At 35.8% G+C, this 27,703-nt stretch overlaps 1 protein-coding gene and 3 long non-coding RNA genes across 8 annotated transcripts in view; 2 read left to right on the top strand and 2 right to left on the bottom strand.

The window, feature by feature from the left end:
* The window catches only part of LOC111511253 (Diuretic hormone 44 receptor 2), a 329,140-nt gene that overhangs the window by 24,866 nt on the left and 276,571 nt on the right, over nucleotides 1-27,703 (bottom strand). The window contains exon 10 of one of the 5 annotated variants that reach the window (XM_074180601.1): nucleotides 23,499-26,102. The exons of the other annotated variants lie outside the window; for them this stretch is intronic. Coding sequence (XP_074036702.1) covers nucleotides 26,075-26,102 — 28 coding nt within the window. The 3' untranslated portion in view covers nucleotides 23,499-26,074. Of the gene's footprint in view, nucleotides 1-23,498; nucleotides 26,103-27,703 lie in introns of those variants that run through there. 5 annotated transcript variants of the gene reach the window in all.
* LOC141484910 (uncharacterized) lies at nucleotides 3,559-4,361 on the bottom strand. The gene is made up of 3 exons (XR_012466879.1): nucleotides 4,245-4,361; nucleotides 3,917-4,124; nucleotides 3,559-3,858 (listed from the first exon to the last, which is right to left on the bottom strand). It is a non-coding gene; the product is annotated as an uncharacterized lncRNA (long non-coding RNA).
* LOC141484909 (uncharacterized) lies at nucleotides 4,763-6,236 on the top strand. The gene is made up of 2 exons (XR_012466878.1): nucleotides 4,763-4,895; nucleotides 4,984-6,236. It is a non-coding gene; the product is annotated as an uncharacterized lncRNA (long non-coding RNA).
* On the top strand, nucleotides 8,333-9,806 carry LOC141484908 (uncharacterized). The gene is made up of 2 exons (XR_012466877.1): nucleotides 8,333-8,465; nucleotides 8,554-9,806. It is a non-coding gene; the product is annotated as an uncharacterized lncRNA (long non-coding RNA).

Here is a 27,703-nt window from a genome sequence, read left to right as displayed (position 1 = left end):
TATTATAAATTGCAAAAAGGAGCGGTTTCAGGACTGAACCTTGTGCGGTACATCAAATTTTTTTGATGTTTGTTTGAAGGTGATTGACAATGTTTCGTGATGAATTCCACTGGTTAGGACTTCCATTGTCTACTATACAAAAAATGATTTGAAATCCCTGAAACAAGTAAAAAAGAATAATTAAAAAATAATAGTTGAAAATAACAATTATATTAAGCAACAATAAACCTGAAATGGAATGATAGTGAAATAACTTACAAGTAAAAATATAATAATTGAATAAATAAAAATTAAAGGAATGAAAAAAGAAAATAATAAAAAAATAAAAAAGTATAGAGATTCCAAGTCACGTTAGTTCACGACGTTTCGATTGTTGGTATCTACAATCGTCTTCGGGTGATGACTGGACTGATTCCTCCGAGAGATGACTATTTTATAGTCGACCTATAAAATAGTCATCTCTCGGAGGAATCAGTCCAGTCATCATCCGAAGAGGATTGTAGATACCAACAATCGAAACGTCGTGAACTAATGTGACTTGGAATCTCTACACTTTTTTACTTTTTTATTTTTTTATTATTTTTTTATTATTTTCTTTTTTCATTCCTTTAATTTTTATTTATTCAATTATTATATTTTTACTTGTAGGTTATTTCACCATCATTTCATTTCAGGTTTATTGTTGCTTAATATAATTGTTATTTTCAACTATTCTTTTTCAATTATTCTTCTTTACTTGTTTCAGGGATTTCAAATCATTTTTTATATAGTAGACAATGAAAGTCCGAACTAGTGAAATTCAAATTTTTTTGATATTATTGTTGATTGGTTACCATCAAGGTAAGTTGATTGGGTCCTTCCGGAGAGATAGCTATTCATAAGTGATACTGCATTATCGGAGAAACCAAAGCACTTGAGTTTTATGGACAATAAAGAAGGATCCAAGGTTTTGAATGCTTTACTGTAATCAAGCATTAGGAGACATGTGAAATTTCCTTCATCAAGTGATTTGAATATGTCGTCAGTGACGAGACTCAGAGCCGTAGTAGTGCTATATAGAGGGCGAAATTCAGACTGAACGGAGTTAATAAGGTTTTTTCGTTCAACGTAATCTGAGAGTTGTTCTTTAATAATCATTTCAAAGACTTTTGAGATGGCAGAAAGAATACCTATAGGTCTATCGTTACATTTTGCTAATGGCCTAACTCTATCATGTTTCCATTGAGAGGGAAATTTACTAGTCTCAATGGCGAAGTTGAAGATATATGTTATGTATTCCAATAAATGGGACAAAACTAAATCCCACATACGAATTGTGATTTCATCAGAGCTCATAGCATTACTACTGATTTTATTAAAGTGCTTATTCACTTCATACGAGTTTACATTATGAAAAATAAACTCTGGTTCATATTCAGGATTGTAATATGTTTCGCATACAGCTATTTGACTGGCGGTTTTTTTAAATATTGGTATATTAACGAAATGTTCATTCAGATCATTAAAATTTTTCAAAAACGGCGGAATAGCCGGAGTTTTATTATCTCGAAGTACTTCAAGAGATTTAAGAGTATTCCATGTTGCCTTAGAATTCTTCTGTCTAAGCACATAATTGAGATATACAGTTTTTTCACAGCGGATAGCACTAGATACATAATTACGCAATTCTTTATAGTATTCCCATGATATTGGTGTTCTCATTCTCTTGTATCGTTGGAATGCTTTGTGTTTTAGTTCAAGCATTGGTTTTATATTGTACGTTATTCAGGTTTTGGGCGGCTTAGTAGCTCTAATTGTGCGATTAGGAATATGAGTATTGAACATTTGTATTAAGTTATCATTTAAGAAGGAAAGAATGTCATCAACATCATCTAAAAGATAAATACTACCCCAATTTACTTGAAATAAATCTTCTTTGAAGGAGTTTACTTCAAGATTTCTGAAATCACGGTAACAAACAAACTTTTCATATTTTGTTTTGGGTATATCAACCTCAAGAATGATAGCAAAATGATTGGAAACACCATCAATATCAATAACATCTGAGGACAAAATGTGCTGTAAGTTATTCACAACAAGAACGTCTATGAGAGTTTGGCTGACTTCTGTTACCCTGATTGGAGATTGTACCAAACTGTATGAGTCTAATAAATTATTGAATAATTGACATTTTTCATCGGAAACTAATAAATCTATATTGAGATCTCCTAAAATAATGAATGAATCACTTCCTGGAAGTAAATCAACTACGGCCTCTTCTAATTCATTAAGAGAATTTATTATATTAGCTGATGGTGGACGATAGACAACTCCAACTACAACAGTTTTATGTTTGAATTTCAAGGACACCCATAGCTGTTCAAATTGTTCACTAAAATCAGAGTGCAAGGCAGAACATGTTAAGTGATTATTCACATAAAAACCTACAGTTCCCCCCAAACCATTTGTATCAGCGTGCTATTCACTGAGATTAAATAAGTTTAAGTCACTTCTTTATCTGATCATCGCATTCAGAAAACATTCTCAAGATGCTTCAAGTCACACCAACTTCATATTCTTACTTTGATGCATAGATACATGTATCCAAAAAAATGTTGAAACACCAAGACAAGACATTAAAATAGTATAGTGTGAGATGAAGGCAGACAAAATAACATTTTACATTTTTGACACGACAGTTGACAGACAATCAAAGTTGAGAAAACGGTTTGAAAATTACAATTCATATGGTTCTATGTAACTCATCCAGTTTTCTCAACAATTTTCAATTTTTTACATGTTTTCGATCTATTTGATTTTTATATTCATTTTATTCAGTAACTTTGCAAGAAAACTCTTTCAACTTGGCGAAGGATTTCACACCAGAGCATTATTTCTAGACTTCTCTAAAGCGTTCAACAGAGTCTGGCTCAATAGAGTTGTGGCCAAGATAACTACTTTTGAATAAACAAGAAGAATACACCATTCTGTGATTTATCGTTACTTTTCTAGTAGACCGACGATGCCAATCTAGGACAATATAGGACAGGAACTTTTCTAAGGTGATTTATAGAAGCAGCAGTCCCACAAGCCGCAGTTTCTCTTCACATATCTTTTCGACGTACACAGCAGACGTGACCGAACCAGAGAACAACTTCATTAAGGTGGCCCTCCACGCGTACGACACAGCTCTACCGGCAAGATCCACTAGTCACAGGATAATGCAAAACCAAGTCGACAGATAAAAGAATTGGGCCAGCCTCTGAAAGATTAGCATCAGGGATACTTTTTCACCTGGAGGTGAAAGCCAGCACCAAGGTTGGTGCTGGCGAAACACAACACTACACCGCCCAACACAACCCTTACCCCATCACTGGACGCAAAAGTAACGTGGATCTCCAAGTGGAACTGCTCCAAATCAAGACGAACCTACTTTCCACCTCCCTGTATGCCTTCACTGTCTGGGGTCAGTGCGCAGAAACATATGAACTCTGTATGTTTCTGCATGGACTATCTCAGATAGGTACATACCCAATCGTTACAATTATTGTAACGGTCTAAATTTACTTGTAAATATTGTAGATATTGTTCGTTTATTTACTATGGAATCGACAGAATTGTCATTTATTGATGACGAACTTTTCGTCACAGCTAGGGACACATCTGGTTTGTCAGTGTGCCCGACCTACATTTTCAAAGAAGTTGTTACGTTTCAATTTAGCACTAGATCAAACTGCTCTTATGTGACCTTTCAAAACCACTACCTTTCCTTTTAAGATCTTTATTCAGAGGATATTAACAATGTAATTCAGTTACAAGTTCATTTTATTCATTTAACATCATAGTAATGGGAATCTTCCGTTCCATAGAAAACCATACCTGAAATGTATAAGAATAAATGTATGCTCCCTGACTAACTGCTTTGACCAGTACTTACGCGTTCTCCTATTGCCAATCGACATTGGAGATCCGAAATTCCTCGCTAGGTTGAAATAGTTGTTATTGTTTGTTTCTCAGTTTTCTTCACCTATCATTTTTTTCAGCCGTTGTCTGCCTTATTCCCTATACCTTTCCGAGAATATTTCTTGCATAGATTGTTATTCATCACTTCCAGAAGGTTTACTGACATATTAGAGCCATATCGCCTGAAAAACAATATTAGTTACCTCTGGGTTTCTGAATACTGTTTGATATTTTCGGTAAATATTCTGCATAATATGAATGCTCTAATATTTGTACTGAAAGGGAAGGTTATGGCGACTTACCTTATATGTTTCTATTCCATCGCATGAATAAGGATTGGTAAATAGTTGAAAATAGGTTGGAACAATATATTTTGTAAATATTCGTAAACAAGGTTAAGAGACAGCTGTTGGTTGACATCTGCCGAACTTTCGTAGTGTCGTTCCGTCGACTTACACCGAACTAGTTCTACAGTTGTTCACGGGTGAGGGATTGATCGGTTACTCAAGTTGTCAAGGGTTGTTTTAGGGTTGCATTGCTTTGAGAAGGAGTTTTGATGGGTCATGGACTTGTTGATGATGTATCAAGTGGCTGTGGAGGAATTGTTAGATTTATGATGTTGTGCACAGCGCCCCCTTGGTGCTTGTAGTGTAGATTGGATGCACTGTGGCAACAACTGGTTAGCTGTCAGATGTGGCATTCTCTTAGTATTTGGAAGTTAGCCTTCGGTGAGCTTGGTTCGGAGTTCAAAGGGTATCATCAGACTGATTGTAGGATATATTTGGTTGTATTTGTGCCATCCTTCACGGGGATTATTTCTACAAGTCAGGATTGTATAGTGGAAGACTGATTGGTCATTTTGGTGTGGATATTTGCAGTCGGAAACTTAAGCTCTTTTGAGGATTTGTGGTGGATACCGAACTCGTGCCAGGTGGAAGGATTTCCGAAATTAGGTATGTCTGAATCACTGTCGCATCTCTCATGTGATCTTAGCTATGATATCACTTCTTCAATTCTACAACCTTCGTTTCTCGTCTCTAGATTCATAAGAAACAGAAGGCCCTCAGTCACTCATCAAGTCCCAGCAGGACTTCCGTGCAGAACACCGCACACGAAGAATCGTATAGAAAACCCCTTGGCCAGGGTAAGAATTTTACCATTAAATGTGTTTTAAATGATTTTAGTAATTTCTGGTTCCATCGTTATATCTCAACTGAATATTAGTATTGAAGAGAGGTTTCAACACTCATTCAATTTTCTTGATTTTTACGGATCATATGGTTATACAGGGCACCCAAAAATATACTCTTGTTATCTTGCTACTTTGCTTGATGAAAATATACCAGGGGTATTGATTAGTCAAATAGTCCTATTGAATGGGGGTTGAATCTCACCTTGTTTCATCTGATTCTGATTGAGAATTTTCTTCCGTAGGGTTTTTCTTCCTGTTTTTCTTCCTGCTTTTCCTTCCTGTTTTTCTTCCTGTTTTTCTTCCTGTTTTTCTTCCTGCTTTTCCTTCCTGTTTTTCTTCCTGCTTTTCTTCCTGTTTCTCTTCCTGTTTTCCTTTATTTTCTTTCTGGATCTTATTTGGTGATCCATTACTGGTCCAGCTTGTCGTGCCCTACAGGGTGATCTATCTTGGTGGTGCTACAGGGTGATCCATCTCCGCCGTACTACAGGGTGATCTATCTTGGTGGTGCTACAGGGTGATCCATCTCCGGTGCTACAGGGTGATCCATCTCCGCCATACTACAGGGTAGCCTAACACCATATACCGGGTGGCCCAAAAGGAGCACGCAAGTTATAATTGATTTAATTGAATATTTGTGATATACTGAGATATTTGAATAATTGTTGCCCTTATGTTTATTGATACCTGTTGATATAGTGTTTGTTTATCGTTTATTGATGAAGAGTTTGTTATTGATACCTGATTGACATAGATATTTGTGAAACGGAAATTGAGGTATATTCTTCCTTTCACGATTGCTGATTGACACCGATGCGCCTACGCCTGAGCTCACGCGACGCAAACGAGTTTGTCTTACCATCCGATACTAGTATTTACGATTTCACCTACTCAATTTTCGTGGTAGTTTTACTCGACGTATTGTAGTTTTTTTGAGCGTCGTTACTACCGTAATTTATGGCTGATTGAATTCGTGGTTAGATACACCGCGCTCTTGTATGGACATTTGAACATCGCGTAGTAGTGTGAATATTGCATTGTTGTCTTAGAAGCGTTGTTGGTTAATCCATGTAAGTTAGGATTACTGAATAAATCATATTGGGGATTTTTATCTTTTATTTCCAATATTAATTGGTAAGTTATTGATATTGTGAGTTACTTAGGGTATCTGGAGGATTAAATTTACCTGGCGCCCATTAAGATCTATTTGAAATTTGCTAAGTTGTTTAACCCACTCCCGTCTCCACTGTTTAGCTTAGCCGCGGATACCCATCTGTCTTATTTGTTACCGACAGATGATTTAGTCCCCTCTTGTGGTTTGTGAGGTGACATTTTGGCGCCCAACGTGGGGCCGCGTTAAAACAACGTCTTCATAGTTTTTTTTTATAAATTTGGAAAAAAAAAATTTTTTGATAAATTTGAAAATTTTTTTTTTGGATCTTTTTTTTTTAATATTTTTTTTTGTGTCTCATTGGGATTGTTATCATGTCCCGCAAAATGCTAGTGAAACGTTTGAGTCAAGATGAGCTCGTGTATGAGGTTAGAGTTAGAGAAATTGCTACAGGAACTGTTCAAGAGATGCGGCATTCTCTGACGATGGCAATCAAATTAGACGAGAAGGGCACTTAAGTAAAAGCTTGTTTTTAAAGTTTTTATCATTATTTTATTGAACTATAGTATTGATGTTTTTATATATACATGAAAACGTAAATTTGTGATTGTTGACATGTCCTTGTTAAGGGTAACTGTAATATTGACGTTTTTGATAATGTATGTAACCTTTGTGCATTCTATTGATACCACTACGGAACATTGATATTGAAAAAAAAAAAGGGTATCCCCGTGGACATATGAATTAAGAGATGAAGACGGTAATTATAAGGGGATATGGAATGCGAAAGACCTAAAGTCAGCTAGCGCTGATGAAAATTTACGCTAGTAAATTTTCTTGAGGCAAGGGGGGAATTGTAACGGTCTAAATTTACTTGTAAATATTGTAGATATTGTTCGTTTATTTACTATGGAATCGACAGAATTGTCATTTATTGATGACGAACTTTTCGTCACAGCTAGGGACACATCTGGTTTGTCAGTGTGCCCGACCTACATTTTCAAAGAAGTTGTTACGTTTCAATTTAGCACTAGATCAAACTGCTCTTATGTGACCTTTCAAAACCACTACCTTTCCTTTTAAGATCTTTATTCAGAGGATATTAACAATGTAATTCAGTTACAAGTTCATTTTATTCATTTAACATCATAGTAATGGGAATCTTCCGTTCCATAGAAAACCATACCTGAAATGTATAAGAATAAATGTATGCTCCCTGACTAACTGCTTTGACCAGTACTTACGCGTTCTCCTATTGCCAATCGACATTGGAGATCCGAAATTCCTCGCTAGGTTGAAATAGTTGTTATTGTTTGTTTCTCAGTTTTCTTCACCTATCATTTTTTTCAGCCGTTGTCTGCCTTATTCCCTATACCTTTCCGAGAATATTTCTTGCATAGATTGTTATTCATCACTTCCAGAAGGTTTACTGACATATTAGAGCCATATCGCCTGAAAAACAATATTAGTTACCTCTGGGTTTCTGAATACTGTTTGATATTTTCGGTAAATATTCTGCATAATATGAATGCTCTAATATTTGTACTGAAAGGGAAGGTTATGGCGACTTACCTTATATGTTTCTATTCCATCGCATGAATAAGGATTGGTAAATAGTTGAAAATAGGTTGGAACAATATATTTTGTAAATATTCGTAAACAAGGTTAAGAGACAGCTGTTGGTTGACATCTGCCGAACTTTCGTAGTGTCGTTCCGTCGACTTACACCGAACTAGTTCTACAGTTGTTCACGGGTGAGGGATTGATCGGTTACTCAAGTTGTCAAGGGTTGTTTTAGGGTTGCATTGCTTTGAGAAGGAGTTTTGATGGGTCATGGACTTGTTGATGATGTATCAAGTGGCTGTGGAGGAATTGTTAGATTTATGATGTTGTGCACAGCGCCCCCTTGGTGCTTGTAGTGTAGATTGGATGCACTGTGGCAACAACTGGTTAGCTGTCAGATGTGGCATTCTCTTAGTATTTGGAAGTTAGCCTTCGGTGAGCTTGGTTCGGAGTTCAAAGGGTATCATCAGACTGATTGTAGGATATATTTGGTTGTATTTGTGCCATCCTTCACGGGGATTATTTCTACAAGTCAGGATTGTATAGTGGAAGACTGATTGGTCATTTTGGTGTGGATATTTGCAGTCGGAAACTTAAGCTCTTTTGAGGATTTGTGGTGGATACCGAACTCGTGCCAGGTGGAAGGATTTCCGAAATTAGGTATGTCTGAATCACTGTCGCATCTCTCATGTGATCTTAGCTATGATATCACTTCTTCAATTCTACAACCTTCGTTTCTCGTCTCTAGATTCATAAGAAACAGAAGGCCCTCAGTCACTCATCAAGTCCCAGCAGGACTTCCGTGCAGAACACCGCACACGAAGAATCGTATAGAAAACCCCTTGGCCAGGGTAAGAATTTTACCATTAAATGTGTTTTAAATGATTTTAGTAATTTCTGGTTCCATCGTTATATCTCAACTGAATATTAGTATTGAAGAGAGGTTTCAACACTCATTCAATTTTCTTGATTTTTACGGATCATATGGTTATACAGGGCACCCAAAAATATACTCTTGTTATCTTGCTACTTTGCTTGATGAAAATATACCAGGGGTATTGATTAGTCAAATAGTCCTATTGAATGGGGGTTGAATCTCACCTTGTTTCATCTGATTCTGATTGAGAATTTTCTTCCGTAGGGTTTTTCTTCCTGTTTTTCTTCCTGCTTTTCCTTCCTGTTTTTCTTCCTGTTTTTCTTCCTGTTTTTCTTCCTGCTTTTCCTTCCTGTTTTTCTTCCTGCTTTTCTTCCTGTTTCTCTTCCTGTTTTCCTTTATTTTCTTTCTGGATCTTATTTGGTGATCCATTACTGGTCCAGCTTGTCGTGCCCTACAGGGTGATCTATCTTGGTGGTGCTACAGGGTGATCCATCTCCGCCGTACTACAGGGTGATCTATCTTGGTGGTGCTACAGGGTGATCCATCTCCGGTGCTACAGGGTGATCCATCTCCGCCATACTACAGGGTAGCCTAACACCATATACCGGGTGGCCCAAAAGGAGCACGCAAGTTATAATTGATTTAATTGAATATTTGTGATATACTGAGATATTTGAATAATTGTTGCCCTTATGTTTATTGATACCTGTTGATATAGTGTTTGTTTATCGTTTATTGATGAAGAGTTTGTTATTGATACCTGATTGACATAGATATTTGTGAAACGGAAATTGAGGTATATTCTTCCTTTCACGATTGCTGATTGACACCGATGCGCCTACGCCTGAGCTCACGCGACGCAAACGAGTTTGTCTTACCATCCGATACTAGTATTTACGATTTCACCTACTCAATTTTCGTGGTAGTTTTACTCGACGTATTGTAGTTTTTTTGAGCGTCGTTACTACCGTAATTTATGGCTGATTGAATTCGTGGTTAGATACACCGCGCTCTTGTATGGACATTTGAACATCGCGTAGTAGTGTGAATATTGCATTGTTGTCTTAGAAGCGTTGTTGGTTAATCCATGTAAGTTAGGATTACTGAATAAATCATATTGGGGATTTTTATCTTTTATTTCCAATATTAATTGGTAAGTTATTGATATTGTGAGTTACTTAGGGTATCTGGAGGATTAAATTTACCTGGCGCCCATTAAGATCTATTTGAAATTTGCTAAGTTGTTTAACCCACTCCCGTCTCCACTGTTTAGCTTAGCCGCGGATACCCATCTGTCTTATTTGTTACCGACAGATGATTTAGTCCCCTCTTGTGGTTTGTGAGGTGACATTATCGAGAGCTGAAACTTAGTATATGGATTCACTCTTGACAAACCACGCCGAAAACATCTTTACCAAATAAAGGAATGTAAGCTTCCACGGCTGGCGTCAATGTTTTGATTAGCTTCCACGTTTTGATGTGGTCTTTTTTGGTTATATTCTCCAAACGTTTCAACTGCAACTGCGGCAGTCATCGGTAGTGGTGTGGTCGAAGTACCCTAACTGACGTATCAACTGGAACTTCCTGTTGACGTGTCAACTTTCAGTACTCTTCTTGACTGAAAGATTCAGTTGATACGTCAAGAGTACTTCGACCACCTCACTGAAGATGACTGCCGCAGTTGCAGTTGAAACGTTTGGAAATTATTACTAAAAAAGACCACAGCACAACCTGGAAGCCAATCAAAAGAACTTCAAGCGAATTCGGACACACCGTATCCCAGTGCTGCATGATCTCCACGACAACCGAACAGAGACGATCCCAGATTCCGCGAGAAGGATAATCACATGAGGCCTCCGAAGCAATACCAGAGACTACCACCGAGAGTCGCCGTCCGCCGGCTCCGGTAATCATAAAAAAATTCAAAGATACTCTCACACGGTTGCGGCAGCAACCGGCACTGAACCCAAGGCACGATAGAATAATACTGATTGGAATACTCAGACGATCAAACTGACGACAAGCTAGTACTCTAAAACCACGAGAATTTTATCGCAGAATCTCCCAATCGAAAGATGTTGCAGAGATGTATGATAATTCTACTCCAACATTCAGTATAGTTGATATAATGAATTCAAAACGAGCCCTTCCCACAACACCACAAATTCAATACTCGTCTCGACGCCCGTTTCACCAACCAAATTAGCGTCTTGAGGAAATGAGATTTAGTGGATAGAATGTATTTCGCTGAGGTTTCGCTTCATAGGTGCTTTCCAAATATCCTTTGATTCAAATTATCACCAAATTATTACCTGAACAATTCGTTCAGGCCAATTCCAACCCACCCATCTACACAGTAGGTTAATGGACTGACACCTCTCAGAAAAAAACTACTTCACTGGCTAATACCACGAAGGGCTATTCGGATGTGTGGTTGGTTTGTCTACTGGTAGATGGGGCAATGACAAATACGTTGATTGTCGTTCGCTTCAGCCATGTAAAATCATCGACTCCATGTATCACTGATAAAAGACCAAATAGCTCGGAACCGATCTTCAACATGCCCGTTACAATAATTGAAAATCGATTCCGGCAGTTGTATCGAAAAAAGCATATCCAGGAATTGCTTCTGTGGTGAATCCTAAACTGACACCTGTTATAATTCAAGGCCTTCGTGTTATTTGCCAAGAGAGTAGTTGTTTTCTTATAATTGTCAGTCCATTAACTTACTGTGAGTTAAAACTGGCCTGGATAAATTGTTCAGACCAGTTAGATAATTTGATTTGAAGCCGGTCTTCAAGTATGGCCACTTACTATATGTGAAAATCCTTCAATTCATTGAGTGTGTCATCTAGGGTTGTCAATAACTCCCTGAACTACTACGATTTGTCACGTGTCGAAGTGTTAAAATAACGGTTTGGTGTTGGGAAAAAACTCCAGTAATATTTATTTCCTCTCTTTCCAAAGAATTAAGTTGCATTAATTGAACCACTGAGGTGTGAAGGTTTTGGGAAAGCAGGTGAGTTGAGCATTACAGATGAGGTTTTTTTTCATTCTCCTGGATGAATACACAATAGTACACGTAGTCTCGAAACTATTGTTACACCTTTCATCTTGCGGTGGCTCTTCACAAAATACATGCATGATTGATTCGTCCTCGCAGGTTTTTGTACGACTAAGGGGTGCAAGCGAAATATTTCTGTTCTCAAATTACTTCTAAAATCATAACCCTCTAATCGGGTGACCGAGAAGACTTAGCAGCACTACAAAAAAATTCCCAAGGTGCTCTCAGAGCGGTGCCTTTGCGAAAGTAGCTTGTGGTTTGAAAAAACGTTCTCCACATAATTATTCCACATGAATGCAGTTCTTCAGATGAAGGAGTTTTTACACATTGAAGTTCGAGGTGTACTGAGTTGAACTTCGAAACGATGAGTAGCCACAGCCCGTCGTGTATTTCTGATATGTACCGCTCTTAGTGGAATCAAATGTGCCAATTCACTCGAACAGGATATCAAGGTTGCATGTAATGCTAAAGTCATTAATCAGACGGATAGCTCTTTTCTGGGTATGATTGGGGGCAGAGCTCCATACATGAGAACAACACTCCAAAGAAGGTCTGATCTAAGCTTCATGAAGCTTCAAAAGTTACAAAAGTGTGTACAGTTTTCTGGTTTGGGACAGTGTTCCAAGCTTTTGAGAAGCAGCCTTTGTAATTCTAGAGACGTGTTTGTGCCAAGACATATTGGTGTCCCTTTTAACCCCCAACAAACTAATCGAAGCAGATAGCAAAATTCTCTGACCTGACATTATTATATCCGGTTAGGAGACATTTATCTTCTTCAAGAAAACCGATGCCTGGTTTTTTGTGGCATTGAATTGAACCTGGTTACTTTCACTCCAATCCAAAATCACTTCTAGATCTTATTCAGGATATGCACCCTTTTGAATTATACACCGATTTTGAAAACTGACATTTGAATTATCAAAGACGTGAGTAAAGTGGAGAACAACGACTTTTTGAAACATCACTTTCCTCCTAACTATTTAGGATTATCCTCTATCATTCTGGTGAGAGTGTAAAAACGAAGTGAGTACTTGCATCTCTGCAGCAAAGCCGTGACTATTATAATAATTTGGTTTCAAATTTTAAACGATAGAATAGATTATCCTGCAACTTTATCGTTGCTGTTTAATGCACTACAGCGACGCACACTTTCGTCACTTGAATTTAATGCATGCTTCGACGGCTAATCAAATTGGTGTCTTAACATCATTGGACTGGACTTTATCTAAAAACAGTTTTCGTCAATCAATATTGAATTAATTAATTGATATTTTCGTATAATTTCACCCTGTAGTTAGGCTAAACAGCCTGAATAAATGATTGAATAAATCTCACTTGTTGAATTTCGAAGAAAAATATAGTCAATTTTTCGTTTACTGATAATAAATTGCGACACACAATGTTATCTCCATCAATCAAAACTTACGAATTATGTATTGGAAATCGAAAACTTTTTTTGAAAAAAGAAATCGATTACACATACATAATTGGCGCTGTCGGTAGGTTTCTAACGGTCGTGAAAAGGAACATTTGCATTGTGCCGGAAATCGTGACTTTGAAGTTTCAACGTCTTCAGCGAGGATCTAAGGGATCGAAGGAGCTCTCTGCAGAAAAAAGGATCTGAAAAGGAACCAGGAGACTACAATTACCAAACTGTAAGTGCGAAATTCCTTTTCGACTTTCCTAAACCCTCTTATCAAGGACTTTGGGAAAAATAGAGTAGTGACGTTAATTCCAACTGAATATTGGATATTGACATTAGATTTACTTGCAAAAATATCCAATTATAATAATAAATAGGTATACTGAATTTGAAAGTTGAATCGTTGTCGATCGATAGAAACTGAATTCTATTAATCAAAGTCAAAACTTCATGAACGATATTGAAAACATTTTGCAACTATTGAATAATCTGTCAGTCGAAGAGAATAACCAAAACATTCCAAACATGCCTCCAGTAGAACTTCAGAAGGTCGACTGGAACCTTTTTCAAATGGGGATCGTAATACTCGTAATAAATTCATAACACGTTGTCAAAATATGTTAAACGATTGTGCCATATCTAGAGATGCTGCTTTTCAAAAACATATACTTGAATGCATCGAAAAAAAATTAGTGGGAATAGCGAAAGCGAAAAATGCTCTTCGCCAAAGTTTTTCCGAATACAGCTTAGATGAAGAACTTACGAGAACTAGGCTTTATAAGGGAGAAAACCAAAATGAAAACCTGACATGGAAGAATTGAATGTCTTTTCAAATAACGCTCTTCCTTACATAAAAATTCAAAATCCCAAATCGAAGCTCTTGATCGACACAGGTAACACTAAATCTATAATACGACAGTAATAGAAAATTTGTGTCCAAACACAGTTTATCATTCGAACACTATTTCGAAAACAACTTTAGGTAGTAAAAACATCAGATATAGAGCTCTTGTTCCATGTTTTCCAAAATTCAATAGAAATTATGATATTGATATTATTTTATTTGATTTTCACGATTATTTCGATGATGTGACTGGTTTAAATGTTCTGATCAATATCTCAATATTGATCTCATGAAACTAATTGATTGGAGAACATTTAGAAATTCCTCTCAAATATAGAGAAAGTAACAACAGTAGTTTTAGTTTCCCTGTAGATCTTTCCAACTGCGCCAATAATGTATTAGAATTCGAAAACTTAGTTTAAAAAAAATTGAAAATTTATTAAGACAATTACTAGGAGATTCGAAATATTATGAGTTTGCAAAGTCTCGGGCTCCTGTAGGTAAGACACGTTTCTCGATATCTGGTAACACGTAACTAACAGCATGTACTTTTTATCATTCGTGTGGTACTTGTGTGACTCACTCACACATTTAAGATTTTCCCAATACTCTCACCTTCATGACTTGTATAATTTGGAGTAGGTCAAAACTTGTCACTCTCACGAACAATCTCAACATATTTTTAGCATTTGCAAACAGTTCTTCTCTTGACAGTTTTTCCTTACGGGACGTGAAATATTAAATATTGAATTATCACTAACATTTCGTTGCAAATTTTGATATGATGTTTATTCTCAACGAGTTTTTCTCCTGCCCTATCTATTGTTTGACATGAAGTCATTAATCTAATGTGATTATCGAAAATTAAACTTTTGGTTCAATTGGTTGAACATCAAGTTACCATTGAAAATAAATTGATTGCAACATCTTTTTCCTATTCTCAGAAAACATTCATAAGATCCATTCATCATATGATAATGACATGATAATTAATTGAATTATTGAAAAGTCATCAAAATATCATATTCCAATATCCAGAAAATCGTGGTATCCATCAACGTATCAATTGTGTGGTTCACGCCAATAATAATTTACCGGGAAGACTATTATTACACCGCCCGATTAGATTGTGGAAATTGCTTTTCCATCATCTCCCTCATCCATCATCATTTCCGAGAAAAAGCATATAATACCATTTATTTTCGTTAGGTCGAGTAACCTTATTAAAGAAATATCATGGTTTTGAATATTCATCTACGTAATAACGTAGTTCATTGGCAATTGAAGTGTTATGCTCACGGCTAAGTGACGCAATTCCAAATCGTATTCCAGAAGTTTTGATGGCATTCATGACAATGTTATGGTTTGGCAATGTTACAAAAGGTATTACCAAGGTTGGTTTACAGGAGGGATTACGAAATAGGGCTGACTTTAGACAAAGGGATACCTAATGTTAAGAGTATTGCTCAACGTTGTTGAAAGAATATTATTTATTCAGATGAGTGCTTGAAATCGCATTAATCCACAGCTCGTAAGATTTCGACTTTTGGGGGTTGTTGTCCGTACGGCAGCGTCAGGTGGCTGATAGGATAAATGAATGAAGGCAGAGAAATTTACAGTCAGATATTTAGGGATAAACTGCTTGCCAATCGCAACGGGTCTAGGAACCTTCTGGTCAGTAGCTGAAGCTGTTGATCAGAATTTCTACAAAATCCTCAATTCCACCACTGATGAGGGCGGATGGTTCAGTTGCAACAACAGTCATTGAAAAAGACAATCTACTAGCTGAAAAATTTGCGTCCCACTCCACAGAAGATTTTCTGGGAGAGGCACCACCCACTATTGCCACACTAGAATCCACAATGCAAAAAATAACTTTTCGATTGTAGAATTGGCCGCGGTGGTAATGTGCCCGACTCACGATCGGAAGACCGTGGGTTCGATTCCTGCCCCGACCAGATATATTCTCGAGAGAATTTATGTGGTTGAAGCTGGGATGACTCTGCAACCGTTTTAGGAATCACACGTTGAAAGGTAAGACCTCGTTAGTCCTTAGCTCGCACAAGTTTCTCAACTTCTGAGAGTTGTCGTTTGTATGGGGGCGACAGCTGATTAACGGAAAAACAGTTTTTTTTAACAGACAACGTCTAGTCAGGCTAATTTTGAAACAGCTCAATATCAACAAGGCCTCTGGTCTTGATAAATTTCTCAACCTGCCTTACACGACAGGGGTTTTCCCTTCTTGTTGGAAGATTGCCTCGCGTTCAGCCTATTCCCAAAAAGGGCAAAAACTCTTCCAAATGACTATAGACTAGTCGCTTTGCTATTAGTGATATCAAAAATCATGGGAATACCGTAAACCACCACATCTTCAAATATTTGGAAGACTTCAACAACTTGAGCGACCATCAATATGGTTTTCGGAAACAAAGATCAACAGACGACCTTCTATCGTAGTTACCCATATTTGGAATAACGCAATCAGGAAAGATGGAGAGTCAACAGCTGTTGCGCTCCAGCTTCCCGGTAAAACGTTCCCTGCAAGTGACCATCGTTGGATATCTCACGAATACTTTCAACATCAGAGCCGGTGTTCTCCAGGGATCCGTATTGTCTCAAACCCCTCCTTTTATTTTATATCAAGGACTAAGTGGGAAAACTAAAGATCCAATATATTGCTTTGCTAACGACAGCACCCTTGTCTCGGCATTCCATTTGGATTCCAGGATATCGGCTGTGGATGCATATCTTTACCGAATTGGGGTGGTAATAACCAGGTTCAATTCAATGCCACGGAAACCCAAGCATCGGTTTTCTCCAAAAATAATATTGCAGATCTTTTTCTATTTAATGAAAAGGAGCAAATGCATATGGCAGCTCTTCGTTGGTTGGCACTATGGGTTCGTTTACAAACAAAAGTATATCATTGAACAGTAATTGACTGGTCAAAAAAATAGGGTGGGCGCCACTGCAACTTTTAAAATGTCTATGTCAAAGTGTTCTAACTTGAAAAGTTGAGCAACCGAGTAATTAAATAGTTGTTATACCCAAAACTATAAAAGACTTTACCATATGATGTTATCAAATTGATGAGTGTTAATCAATGAATAAATAAAACATAGTAGAACATACAAACATTCAATATTAATAACTCTTCAATGGTTCAGAGCCAAAGTTCCCAGAAATAAGACTTGTAATTCTAATAATAATATTCAATATTAGATACTTCGAGAGGTTAATTGATTAAGTAGAAGATGTTTTAGGAAATCAATTTCCAGCGCATTGTACTATGTGGTGGTTTACATATATTCGTTGAAAAACATATACTTTAACCTGCGTGTATCTAGATTGAATGTACATTAATGATTAAAAATTCAATTGGTAGGATTTTATCCTGTATAAAAAATATATAAGTGAAACCTGTTCCTCTGGCGATAGCACTTTGAAAACTGAGTACGGAATCCCAGGCCAACCAGGACTGGAGTGATGAGTGGAGAGATACTACGATAGCTTTATTCTCTCTGAGTGCAATCAAATATTCATCGGGCTGAACCATGGAGTATACACTTCGGGCAAGTGAGCCTTATTGGAATCATAATACCAAAAATATCCTTGAAATGTAGACGAGAGGTTAAACCAAAGCTTGGGGGATAACCAACCAGAACAGAAATCGTGACAATTCCATGGATGAAAATCCTCCGTGTACAACAACCCTATAAATGTTTTTTTTAGAAATTGCCCTATATTGTCGTTAGCAAGAGAACAATGAAAAGAAAAGTAGGGAAACTCACCTTCCGTGAAGGGTTTTATATTGTAGCAAAAAGGCGTTGGCGTGGTACAAAGTATTCAAACACCAAATTGTCATAAATGTTCAATATAGGCCTCTATCAAAAGCCAGGACGTGGTGGTTGATGATAAGATGAGTAGAACGAAATATCCACTGAGGATCATTTAACAAATTCAGGATTCGTCAGCCGAACAAAACCAGAAACACCTGTAGGGCAGACACCTGTCGTTTTTGCGAAATCTACCATTCTAACTGATCAAGAAAGAATCCCTTTCTTCTTCTTCTTTTCGGAAGATAGGGAGCTAGCGTTTTGACCTATCAATATTTGCATAAGGGACCAATTTGAACAGAATAAAGTAATGGTATGTTTGGTTGTATCTGGTCAGACACCCCCTAAAGCTAAATTGGCTGCACTGACGAAAAATGAAACAATTGACAGTCGAAATATCATCAAACAGCTGACAATTAAAATTAAACAGAAAATACCAACAGAAAATTTCAACTCGAAGACACTTCTTGTGAAACTTATCCCTAACCAAAACATTCGATATTAGCAATGGGATTTTTATAAGGTTTCTATGGATGAGGTTAGACAACCAACTTTACATATCTATGTTTGTTATTTTCACGTTCGCTCACCACGGAGTGAAATCTATGTTGCTCTAAAACTTTTTATTTATTTACAAAATGAAGTAGCGAAAATTTACATGCTACAATATCACCGAACCGGATATAATAATATCAGGATAATATCAGCCATTCGCCTGACTAGAGACACGAACATCACTTGCAACCTGGAAAGTTTGGAATATCGATGAAATGTTGGATATTTGTCACTCCCTTATAGATAGTTTCACGGGAGGTGTTCAGTGAATTGGCACATTAGATTCCAGGAAAAGCGGTATATATCAGAAATATACAACAGACTGTGGTTGCTCAACGTTTTGAGGTTCAACTCAGTACACCTCGAACTCCACTGTTCGTAAACTATATCATTTAGAGAACTGTATTTATGTGGAATAAACTTCCTGAGAAAGTTTTTCAAAATGAGTTTAATCTTCAGCGATTTGAATCCAACAGGAATTGCTACTGTCACACAGGCACCGTTCTCAGAGCGCCTTGATAATTTTTCTGTAATGCTATTGTTTTGTCTTTGAGAAATGAATTCTAACAGGTTTTTCAACAGTTCCTAAATAGTCAAATGGACCATTGTTGAAAGTTTAGTAGGTTGCTTCTTTTGTAACCCTTCTCAACTGTCTGAAAGGCATAATTTCGGAGTCGTGTATGACTTGTATCAAGATGGAGTAGTAGAAAGCCAAAAACTTTCTTTCCCAAAAAATTAATCACTCCTAAAAATATAACCCCTTCAATTCAAATAAGATTCCTCTTGGCTGGGAGATAATCAAATAGGTGAATGAATGTCATTACGATGTCATCGATGACATAAGCAGATCAAGCTTATTCCGTGACATCAAAAAATCGTAATTCATGATGGAATTGTGTATATTTTCTATAATGTTATCCAATTTGGTACTGAAGAGCCTTGGGGCAAGTGTCTCAAGGCGAAACACCGGTGTATACCAGTGAGGGTGACAGTGTTCCATGTGAGTGCAATTTATTACCATTCATTCAAAGTAAAACTCATGTGAATGATATCTGATTTTTATTCCACAACGAATGTTCGAAATACAAACTGAGTAGAGAAAAGTATCTTCTGTATAATTCAGTGTTCATATAGAAGTATTTGTTTCGAAAGAATTTTTTTTCTTTCGTGTAATTCAATGTTTATATGAAAGTAGCTGTTTCAGAAGGACTTTTTTTCAGTTTGTGTCTGAAAGTTACTTTTTTTGCATGATCTACACATCCATGTATAGAGTTACTTATTTTTAAATTGATAACTTCCTTCCTTACTTTGGAAGATTCCCTCATCCCTTTTTTTTGTATCAAGATGGAGTAGAAGAAAGCCAAAAACTTTCTTTCCAAAAAAAATTTTTTTTTGAACACTTCGACATGACTAAAAACTACTAGTTTCAAATGGAAGGCGATATCTGGTGACATTTCGTATGGAAGTTATTCCAATTCTCTATACAATGACTTTCAATTTTTTTCATCTAAATAACTCATTACGGAGTTACTTGGGACCAGTTATTTCGAATCTCTGCTACCCTATATCAGATTAATTTGAATGAATATTCATTGGGAAGAAAAATAAATTAGAGGCTTTTTTGCAATATATTACTGTTAATTCCATTGGCATGAAACGATTCATTTATATTTCACCTCATTATTATTTATATTATACAAACGTTAAAAATGTTCTCTTCGAACCATCTGACAGTGAAACAGTGTATTTTTGAACTCATTTATAACATTTGGAATGTTTCTGGGGTAAGACCAGCACAAAATAAACATTCGATATGATAAAGACCAAGGAAAAAATCGAGAGGAGTCAAATCCGAAGAACAAGCAGCCAATGTCAACGGACCGTGCTCACCAATCAACAAACCAATTCCTTATGGGCCTAAATAAATGTGAAAGCGCCACCATTTCGTTGTAAAACAACTGGATTTCGATTGTTGACTGCAATTTTTTGAATTCGTAGGTAAATGAAGTTTTGATTCTAAATATGATTTCCTGCTCTGACATTCCTTCTCTCGGGAGTTTTAGTCTGACCTCTTCGAGAAATATATAGATTCATGTCGCACATTTTGGCAATTGATATTTCCGTTTAAGAAAAAGTGTATTGCCACTGAATTAATAGTTTTTATACAGTTTCGATTCGCAATCAAAAGTTCGGACATCAAGTCACAAAATTGCACCTACTATCCGAATCAAGAGTATTTAATTCATGTAAATATATTCAATAAATTAATGGACGTAGCCGTTACTACGTGGTAGGAGATCATAATGAAAAGAGAAATGAAAATTTCTATGTTTATTACCACTTTTTTTTGTAACTGTTGTTACTGCAGTTTCGTCCTATCTGGACATTCTCAAACTTATACAATAAACTAACAGTGATTCATTACATTCGCCAATATATACCATCCCTGTAGGTACTAATAGAAATAGAGGTACTTGACTTGATTGAGTACCTGAATTTACAGTTCACAATGCGGATGTGCCAATTCAAAAACCGGAGAGTAAATTAAATCGATTTGATCAACAGTTTGCATACACAATGTTTATGCTTGTGAATTTCGAAGGATTCTAAATAATTGAGTTTGCAACCCTTCCTTGCATAGTGCAGAATTTCCGTATCGTTTAGATTCGAAAACTTGTGGTTGCATGCCAAAAAATGGATTGAAAACGTAGAATCATTTTTTCCTAGTCTGAAGGACCTTTCATGATCACCATACCGTTTTTGGAATTTGCGGCCGCATTGTCCCACATAAACACTATTACACTCCGGATACTTGAGCTTAAGCACTCCAGATTTTTCCAACTTGTCGACCTTATCTTTGGCATTGAAAAGGAAATGAGATAACCTAGCATGTGATCTGAATGCTACTTCCACATTGTTTTTTTCTGAAGAAACCTGCGGTTATTTCTGTTCTTTTTCCAAAATATGTTAGCGTAGGAATATGTTACCAAGAAATGGGTAACGCTAACATATTTTGGAAAAAGAACAGAAATAATCGCAGGTTTCTTCAGAAAAAACAATGTGGAAGTAGCATTCAGACCACATGCTAGGTTATCTTATTTCCTTTTCAATGCCAAGGATAAGGTCGACAAGTTGGAAAAATCTAGAGTTTATCAGCTTAAGTGTCCGGAGTGTAATAGTGTTTATGTGGGACAATGCGGGCGAAATTCCCAAAAACGGTATGGTGAACATGAAAGGTCCTTCAGACTAGGAAAAAATGATTCGTCGTTTTCAAACCATTCTTTGGCATGCAACCACAAGTTTCCGAATCTAAACGATACGGAAATTCTGCACTATGCAAGGAAGGGTTGCAAACTCAATTATTCAGAATCCTTGGAAATTCACAAGCATAAACATTGCGAGTGCAACCTGTTAAATGATCCAATCGATTTAATTGACCCAACGGTTTTCAAATTGGCACATACGCATTGTAAACTGTAAATTCAGGTACTCAATCAAGTCAAGTACCTCTATTTACATTAGTACCTATAGGGATGGTATATATTGGCGAATGTAATGAATCATTGTTAGTTTATTGTATGAGTTTGAGAATGTTCATATAGGACGAAACTGCAGTAACGTTAGTTACAAATAAAAGTGGTAAAAACATGAAAATTTTCATTTATCTTTTTATTCAAATATTCAGTTGAAAAAAATTAAACTTATATCTTGACGGTGTTTATTGAGACATGAGTCTCACGAGAAACTGTTGTCGTGGACTGCAATGGGTTATTCACTACAGACGCAACAATGTCTATTTGTTTCTCGTCCGAGATAGATTTTCTTCTAATTCCTCTAGCACAAGTTATTTGAAATTTCCCAACTGGATCTTTTCAGTTGATCGGACTCTCAGGAAATCTCGCCCCATGAAAATTATAGCTGGCCACGTCGTAAATAATTAGTGCTTTTTCCTCTATAGGTCCGACGCGACCCATTTTTGAAAATGCCAAAAAGCGAATTCTCAGTATCAATAGTGGCAGGTGTATAGCACACACAATTATTTCTATTCCTAGGGTAACACGACGTGGATTTTTATCTACAGCCGATCACAGATTCTAGTGAAAATCTCACAATGAAGTATTATTTGACCCTGACAACGCTGCTACTTATTTTCTAGTACTATTATTATTATAAATTGGACAAAGTCATATTAGCTCTCACCCAATTATATAAGAGTCAGTCCGAAACTACTTTATCAGAAGATTTTATTAATTAAATTCATGAATGCAAATAACTGAGTATTAAATCATCTGAAAGAACAATTCGTTCAGGTCAGTCTCAACTCCCTAGACTGTAGGTTAATGGACTGACACCTATCAGAAAACAACTACGACTTCATGTTGATAATATACACTAACTTGCATTGACGAGTGGCCAAACAGCCCGAAAGCGGTCTGCAAGTGTGCTTCAATAATTGAAAATATATTGCGGCAGTTGTGTCGCCAACAGCATATGCAGGAATAACTTCAGTGAAGAATCGTGCACTGACACCTGCCGGATATAATCCAACGTCCCTCATGGCATTAGCCAGGGAAGTAGTTGTTTTCTGATAGGTGTCAGTCTATCAACCTACAGTGTAGAGAGTTGAGACTGGCCTGAACGAATTGTTTTTTTTAATAATTTGTTTTATAGCCAGTCTTCAAGTATGCCCACTGACTATATGCGAGAAGTAAACTGAGTATATCTCTTGATTGCCTATTGGTTAATTTTAGAGTTTGGAATCGATAATCAACATAATTGAACTAAATATCTAATCTTATAAAAGATTTTGACTGAAACATTTGAAAATCTGAGAAACAAAATCAAAACCTGATCATCATTTTTAATAAATCAGAAATGCCATGAATAGGAGTATTTGGAGCTGGAGAAGTTCACTTTCAAAATTATAATTTTTCACAAGTATTCAGATGTCAACTGGGAGAGCTATATGTACTTCAATGCTGAAAACGCAACTTCAAGAGTAATCTGCGTAGCAGATAGCGCGAGCACAATTAAAATGATTTAGATAGACGATGTCATTTGTACCTGTAACATATTTCAACAATAAACAAAAAATTAACCAACATATCGCTTTATTTCGCTACTTGAGAAGGGGTGCATTTATGCTCAATAAAATATACATTCATTTCAAAAAAATAATCATTCACTCAATTGGTATGTTGAAGGTATTTTCTGATCGACACTTTTCTGATAATTCATTTATTCTTCTACACCTAGTACAATATAATTCAGTTACAGATTATTATCCCTGATGCAATCAATGTATATCAAATAACGGTATGAATTCTCTTGTGAGAATCAAGCCTGATTTCTGAATTGCAAAAAGAATTGTTGATTCCAAAATCTGGTTCAGGGTTACCTGCATTCTTGAGATTTTTCCCATGAGAACTTACCTTACAAAAATATTTTTTACCCACCAATTCTGTATTGCAAATATGTTAATCCTTAGTCGTTTGGATCGGAAGTGTATGGTATGATTCATGTCCATCTCAATAAAAACTTATGTATTGGTGAACTAGTTCATTATATTTTCCAAACTTTCGAAAAGTTGTTCCAGAAATTTTCGTTGAATCAGCTCTCACATATTTTTTCAGAGGTGAATTTTCAAAGAGGTCCTGACAAAAATACGTCATTTTTGAAAAGCATGTTGATCATATAGGTTTTCCGCCATTGTGTCTGTATGTTAACGAAATATTTTCTTTGGAAGCCCTCAGAAACGGCTCCAATTTTGATTTTTTTTTCCAAATTATCAGTTCTCTTATTTTGTGAGGGAAAGACTGAATTATTCATATTTCTTTAACAATGTTCATGATATTCATATGGAAAATTCTGTTTTTGGTTTTCTTTTTTGAACAAATTCTGTGTATTTGAATTAAATGAACATATTATGTGTGATTGATGACTTGTTTATTTTGTGGTAATTCATAATCACTTCAATGAAATGAATAAAAACAACTTTGTCTAGTTAATTCTATTTTTACGATCCCATTATCAAGTCTGAAATTAGAAAACACGGTTATATCGGGAGTTTAGTAGTTGAGGAGTTTCAGATGTGAGGACAGGTAATTAAATGAACCAGGGTTCCAACTTTAAAATTCAACACCTGAAATTAACGGGACTGTTAAACTTATAAATTCAAGAGTGGAGACGTACATAAAGCGAGTTGCTAGTTTATATATTTCTGGTTTTTATTTGAAATTTCCATGGACACGCTAGAAAATACCCGCATCTTAAATAACCCCCTTTCTCAGAAAGATATTGTGTTTTGGTTCAGACATACTGATGACGTACTGGTTGGTTTTGATGGTTCGAACAGACAAATTAATCAATCTTAAACCTTTTTCAAGAGTTTGCATAACAATATTAAATTCACAGTGGAAATCGAACAGAACAAGTAGCTTAATTTCGGAGATTTGAATATTTCAAGAGTCAATAATGGTTTTCAATTCAATATCTACCGGAAAAATACGTTCATAGACTGTTTAATTCCCTTTGACTCTCTCAGACCACTCTCACATGAGTTATCCGCGTTTAGATCGATGGTAGACAGAGATTTCGCAACTCCTTTACCTCAAAAGAATTTCCAAGATGAACTAAAAATAATTAAGCAAATCACAGTGAACAATCAGCTACCAGTTTCTCCAGTAGAAAAGAAAGTATGAGATGAAACTCTTAAATTATACTCAATTTGTAGAAAACACACTATGTATAGTAGCATCAACTATTCAGGTAAACTTTCAGAAAATATTCAAATTTTTTTCTCCTAATACAAAATATCAACAGCTTCCATAAGTAATAATAATTAAGGCAGAAAACTCTGTTTAATGCAAAACCCAAACGAGAATGAAAAAATCAGGTATATATAGAATAGAGTGTGGCGAATGCTCTGCAGTATATACAGGCCAAACCGGTGGAAATTTTGACGTAAGGCTTCGTGAACACGTCTATTTGGACAAAAAATCTATGATGTATGAACATCTTCAAGAATCCAAAATACAAGATAAGTAAAAATAACCTCAAAGTCCTAAACATATGTAATGAAGGGAAAAATGAATTTGTTGGAAGCCACAGAAATTAACAAATCAATTGAAAATCAGAAATATAACCCTTAACGAGCAAATCGATTTATGTACTCTTGAATTCATAAGTTTAACAACCCCTATAATCTTTGGTGTTGAATTTTAAAAATGGCACCCTGGTTTTTTAATTCCCTGTCCTTGAATCTGACCCAAAAACTCCCGATATAACCAAGTTTTCAAATTTTACTCTTCAGTTTTATACTTGATAATGGGGTTAAACACAAAACCGGTCATATAAATAAAATTAATTAGTGGTAATTAAAAAAAGTGTTTTATTCGTGTCATTAATGTGATTGAATTAACAACAGAACACTCTAAATTCATTTGATTACTTTGGCACTAACATTCGAAAAAAAAAACTTATCAAAGTCAATGCTATTCCTGCTTGTTTCACGTATTTTTTGACGCGACTAGATAATCGTTTGTAGAATAAAATCTTTTCACTCAATTATATCAACTGACGAACTGATTTCTAGAGGATAGCCAGGAAAATATTCGAAATTAATCGTAATTGATATGTTTCATGTCTCCATCAAGCAAGTATCCCAAACATCAATTTGGTATCGAGTTATTTCCTCTCCTGAAAACAGTAAAAACATTTCTGTTTCAATAAATATGGTTGAAGTTGCATACCACCCCAAAATTGTTATAAGAAGCCGAGTTTTTATGGTCCAAGTTAACATTTGCTTGTTAATACAAAGGTAACCTTCATGAAAATGAAGTGGAATTTAACATATCCATGAAATAAGCGAAAATCCAATATGCTGATGAATTAACGAATTCAAATACTTCATGAGCCAATAGGGAATTCAAAGTAAGTGATTTTCCTTTAGTATCAATGTTGTGTATCAATTTGTCATTGTTATAATATTCATCTTCCAATTGAATTGCTCAAGATTTATCAATGATCATATTTTCATTACCTGAATAAATACCAAAAAGTATTGATACGAACTACATAAACACAAATCACAATTTTAACTCTTTTTTGGGGTTTATAATCTCTCACAATCTAAAAAAATTAAAGCTAAGTCAATAGAGAATCTGCTGAAGTGTAATAAAGGGTAAACTGAAAAGAAAAAAAAACAAATTAATGCAGTTCATTGTGTGATTTTCACTATAAAGGGTTTTACAAAAACCGCGACACGTATTTCACTATACAATAGCTTTCTCAAGCGTAAACTAAAAGTTACTTCTAAATTACAACCATTTCATATTCTAACATTTTACCTACTTGTATGCCTACTCTCTAATGAATGATGCTACCTGAAAAGGTCATGTGTGAATTCATTAACTATATGAATAAATTAAATTTTTCGAAAGTACCGTAAATATACTCAACTATTCTTACTTGGAAATAAACAGATTCAATGAGGGCGAATTATTAAGTTCAGTTTGATCGTTCATAGGATTTTGAGAGTTTTTGAATTTGGAATCTGGAAGTGGAGGGGCTTAAATTCAGGGTTGAACTCATGTCCCTCTATGATTGAATGAGTGGCAAATGTGGAAATTATTTTTCCATTCTTGAAAATATTTTTGTGTGTCTTCATGCGGGCTTTGAACATTCTTCCCGTTTGACCTATATTAAACATCAGACATCACACACATGATAATTTATACTCAGCTGATTTTTCTGCAACTGAACTTTTATATTTGTTAGTCTTAATGTGCATGCCTAAGTTGTTGTTCCTTTTGAAAGCAATATTTACACCTTTGTTGTTCAGAGAATCTGAAATATTTGTAGTGGATTGGACTGAGTAGGTAAAAGTTCTATAACTCTTTTTCTCTTTCTCTTCGAATTGGGTAAACTTCCTTCAAAGCTTGGCTGTATAACTTTTTGATAATAAAGAATGTATTAGACTGCTATCGTAATCATTGTTGACGACTATTCGTTTTATTATGTTCAGTTCTTTATTGAAGTTTGCCTCTGACAAGTAAACATGTATCAGTCTGTGTATCATACTGTTGAATGCTGTTAATCTGTGCTGATACGGGTGGGTAGACGAATTATGAATGATGTTTGTGAGTGCTGGTTTACGATAAATTGAAAAATTATGTTTGTTGTTAACTTTTTATATTATCAAGTCCAAAAAATTTATAGCGTCGTCCTTTTCCATCTCCATTGTGAATGTGATAGAAGGGTGGAGAGAATTGATGAAATAAAAAACTGTCTTTTCGTTC

The sequence above is a fragment of the Leptinotarsa decemlineata genome, unplaced genomic scaffold (assembly GCF_025532065.1).
Source record: "Leptinotarsa decemlineata unplaced genomic scaffold, Ldec_3_MD MMD2_tig00026299_RagTag_RagTag, whole genome shotgun sequence".
Taxonomy (NCBI): Eukaryota; Metazoa; Arthropoda; class Insecta; order Coleoptera; family Chrysomelidae; genus Leptinotarsa; species Leptinotarsa decemlineata.
Note: the sequence above shows the minus strand (reverse complement) of the source record. Positions and strands in the feature narration are given on the sequence as shown.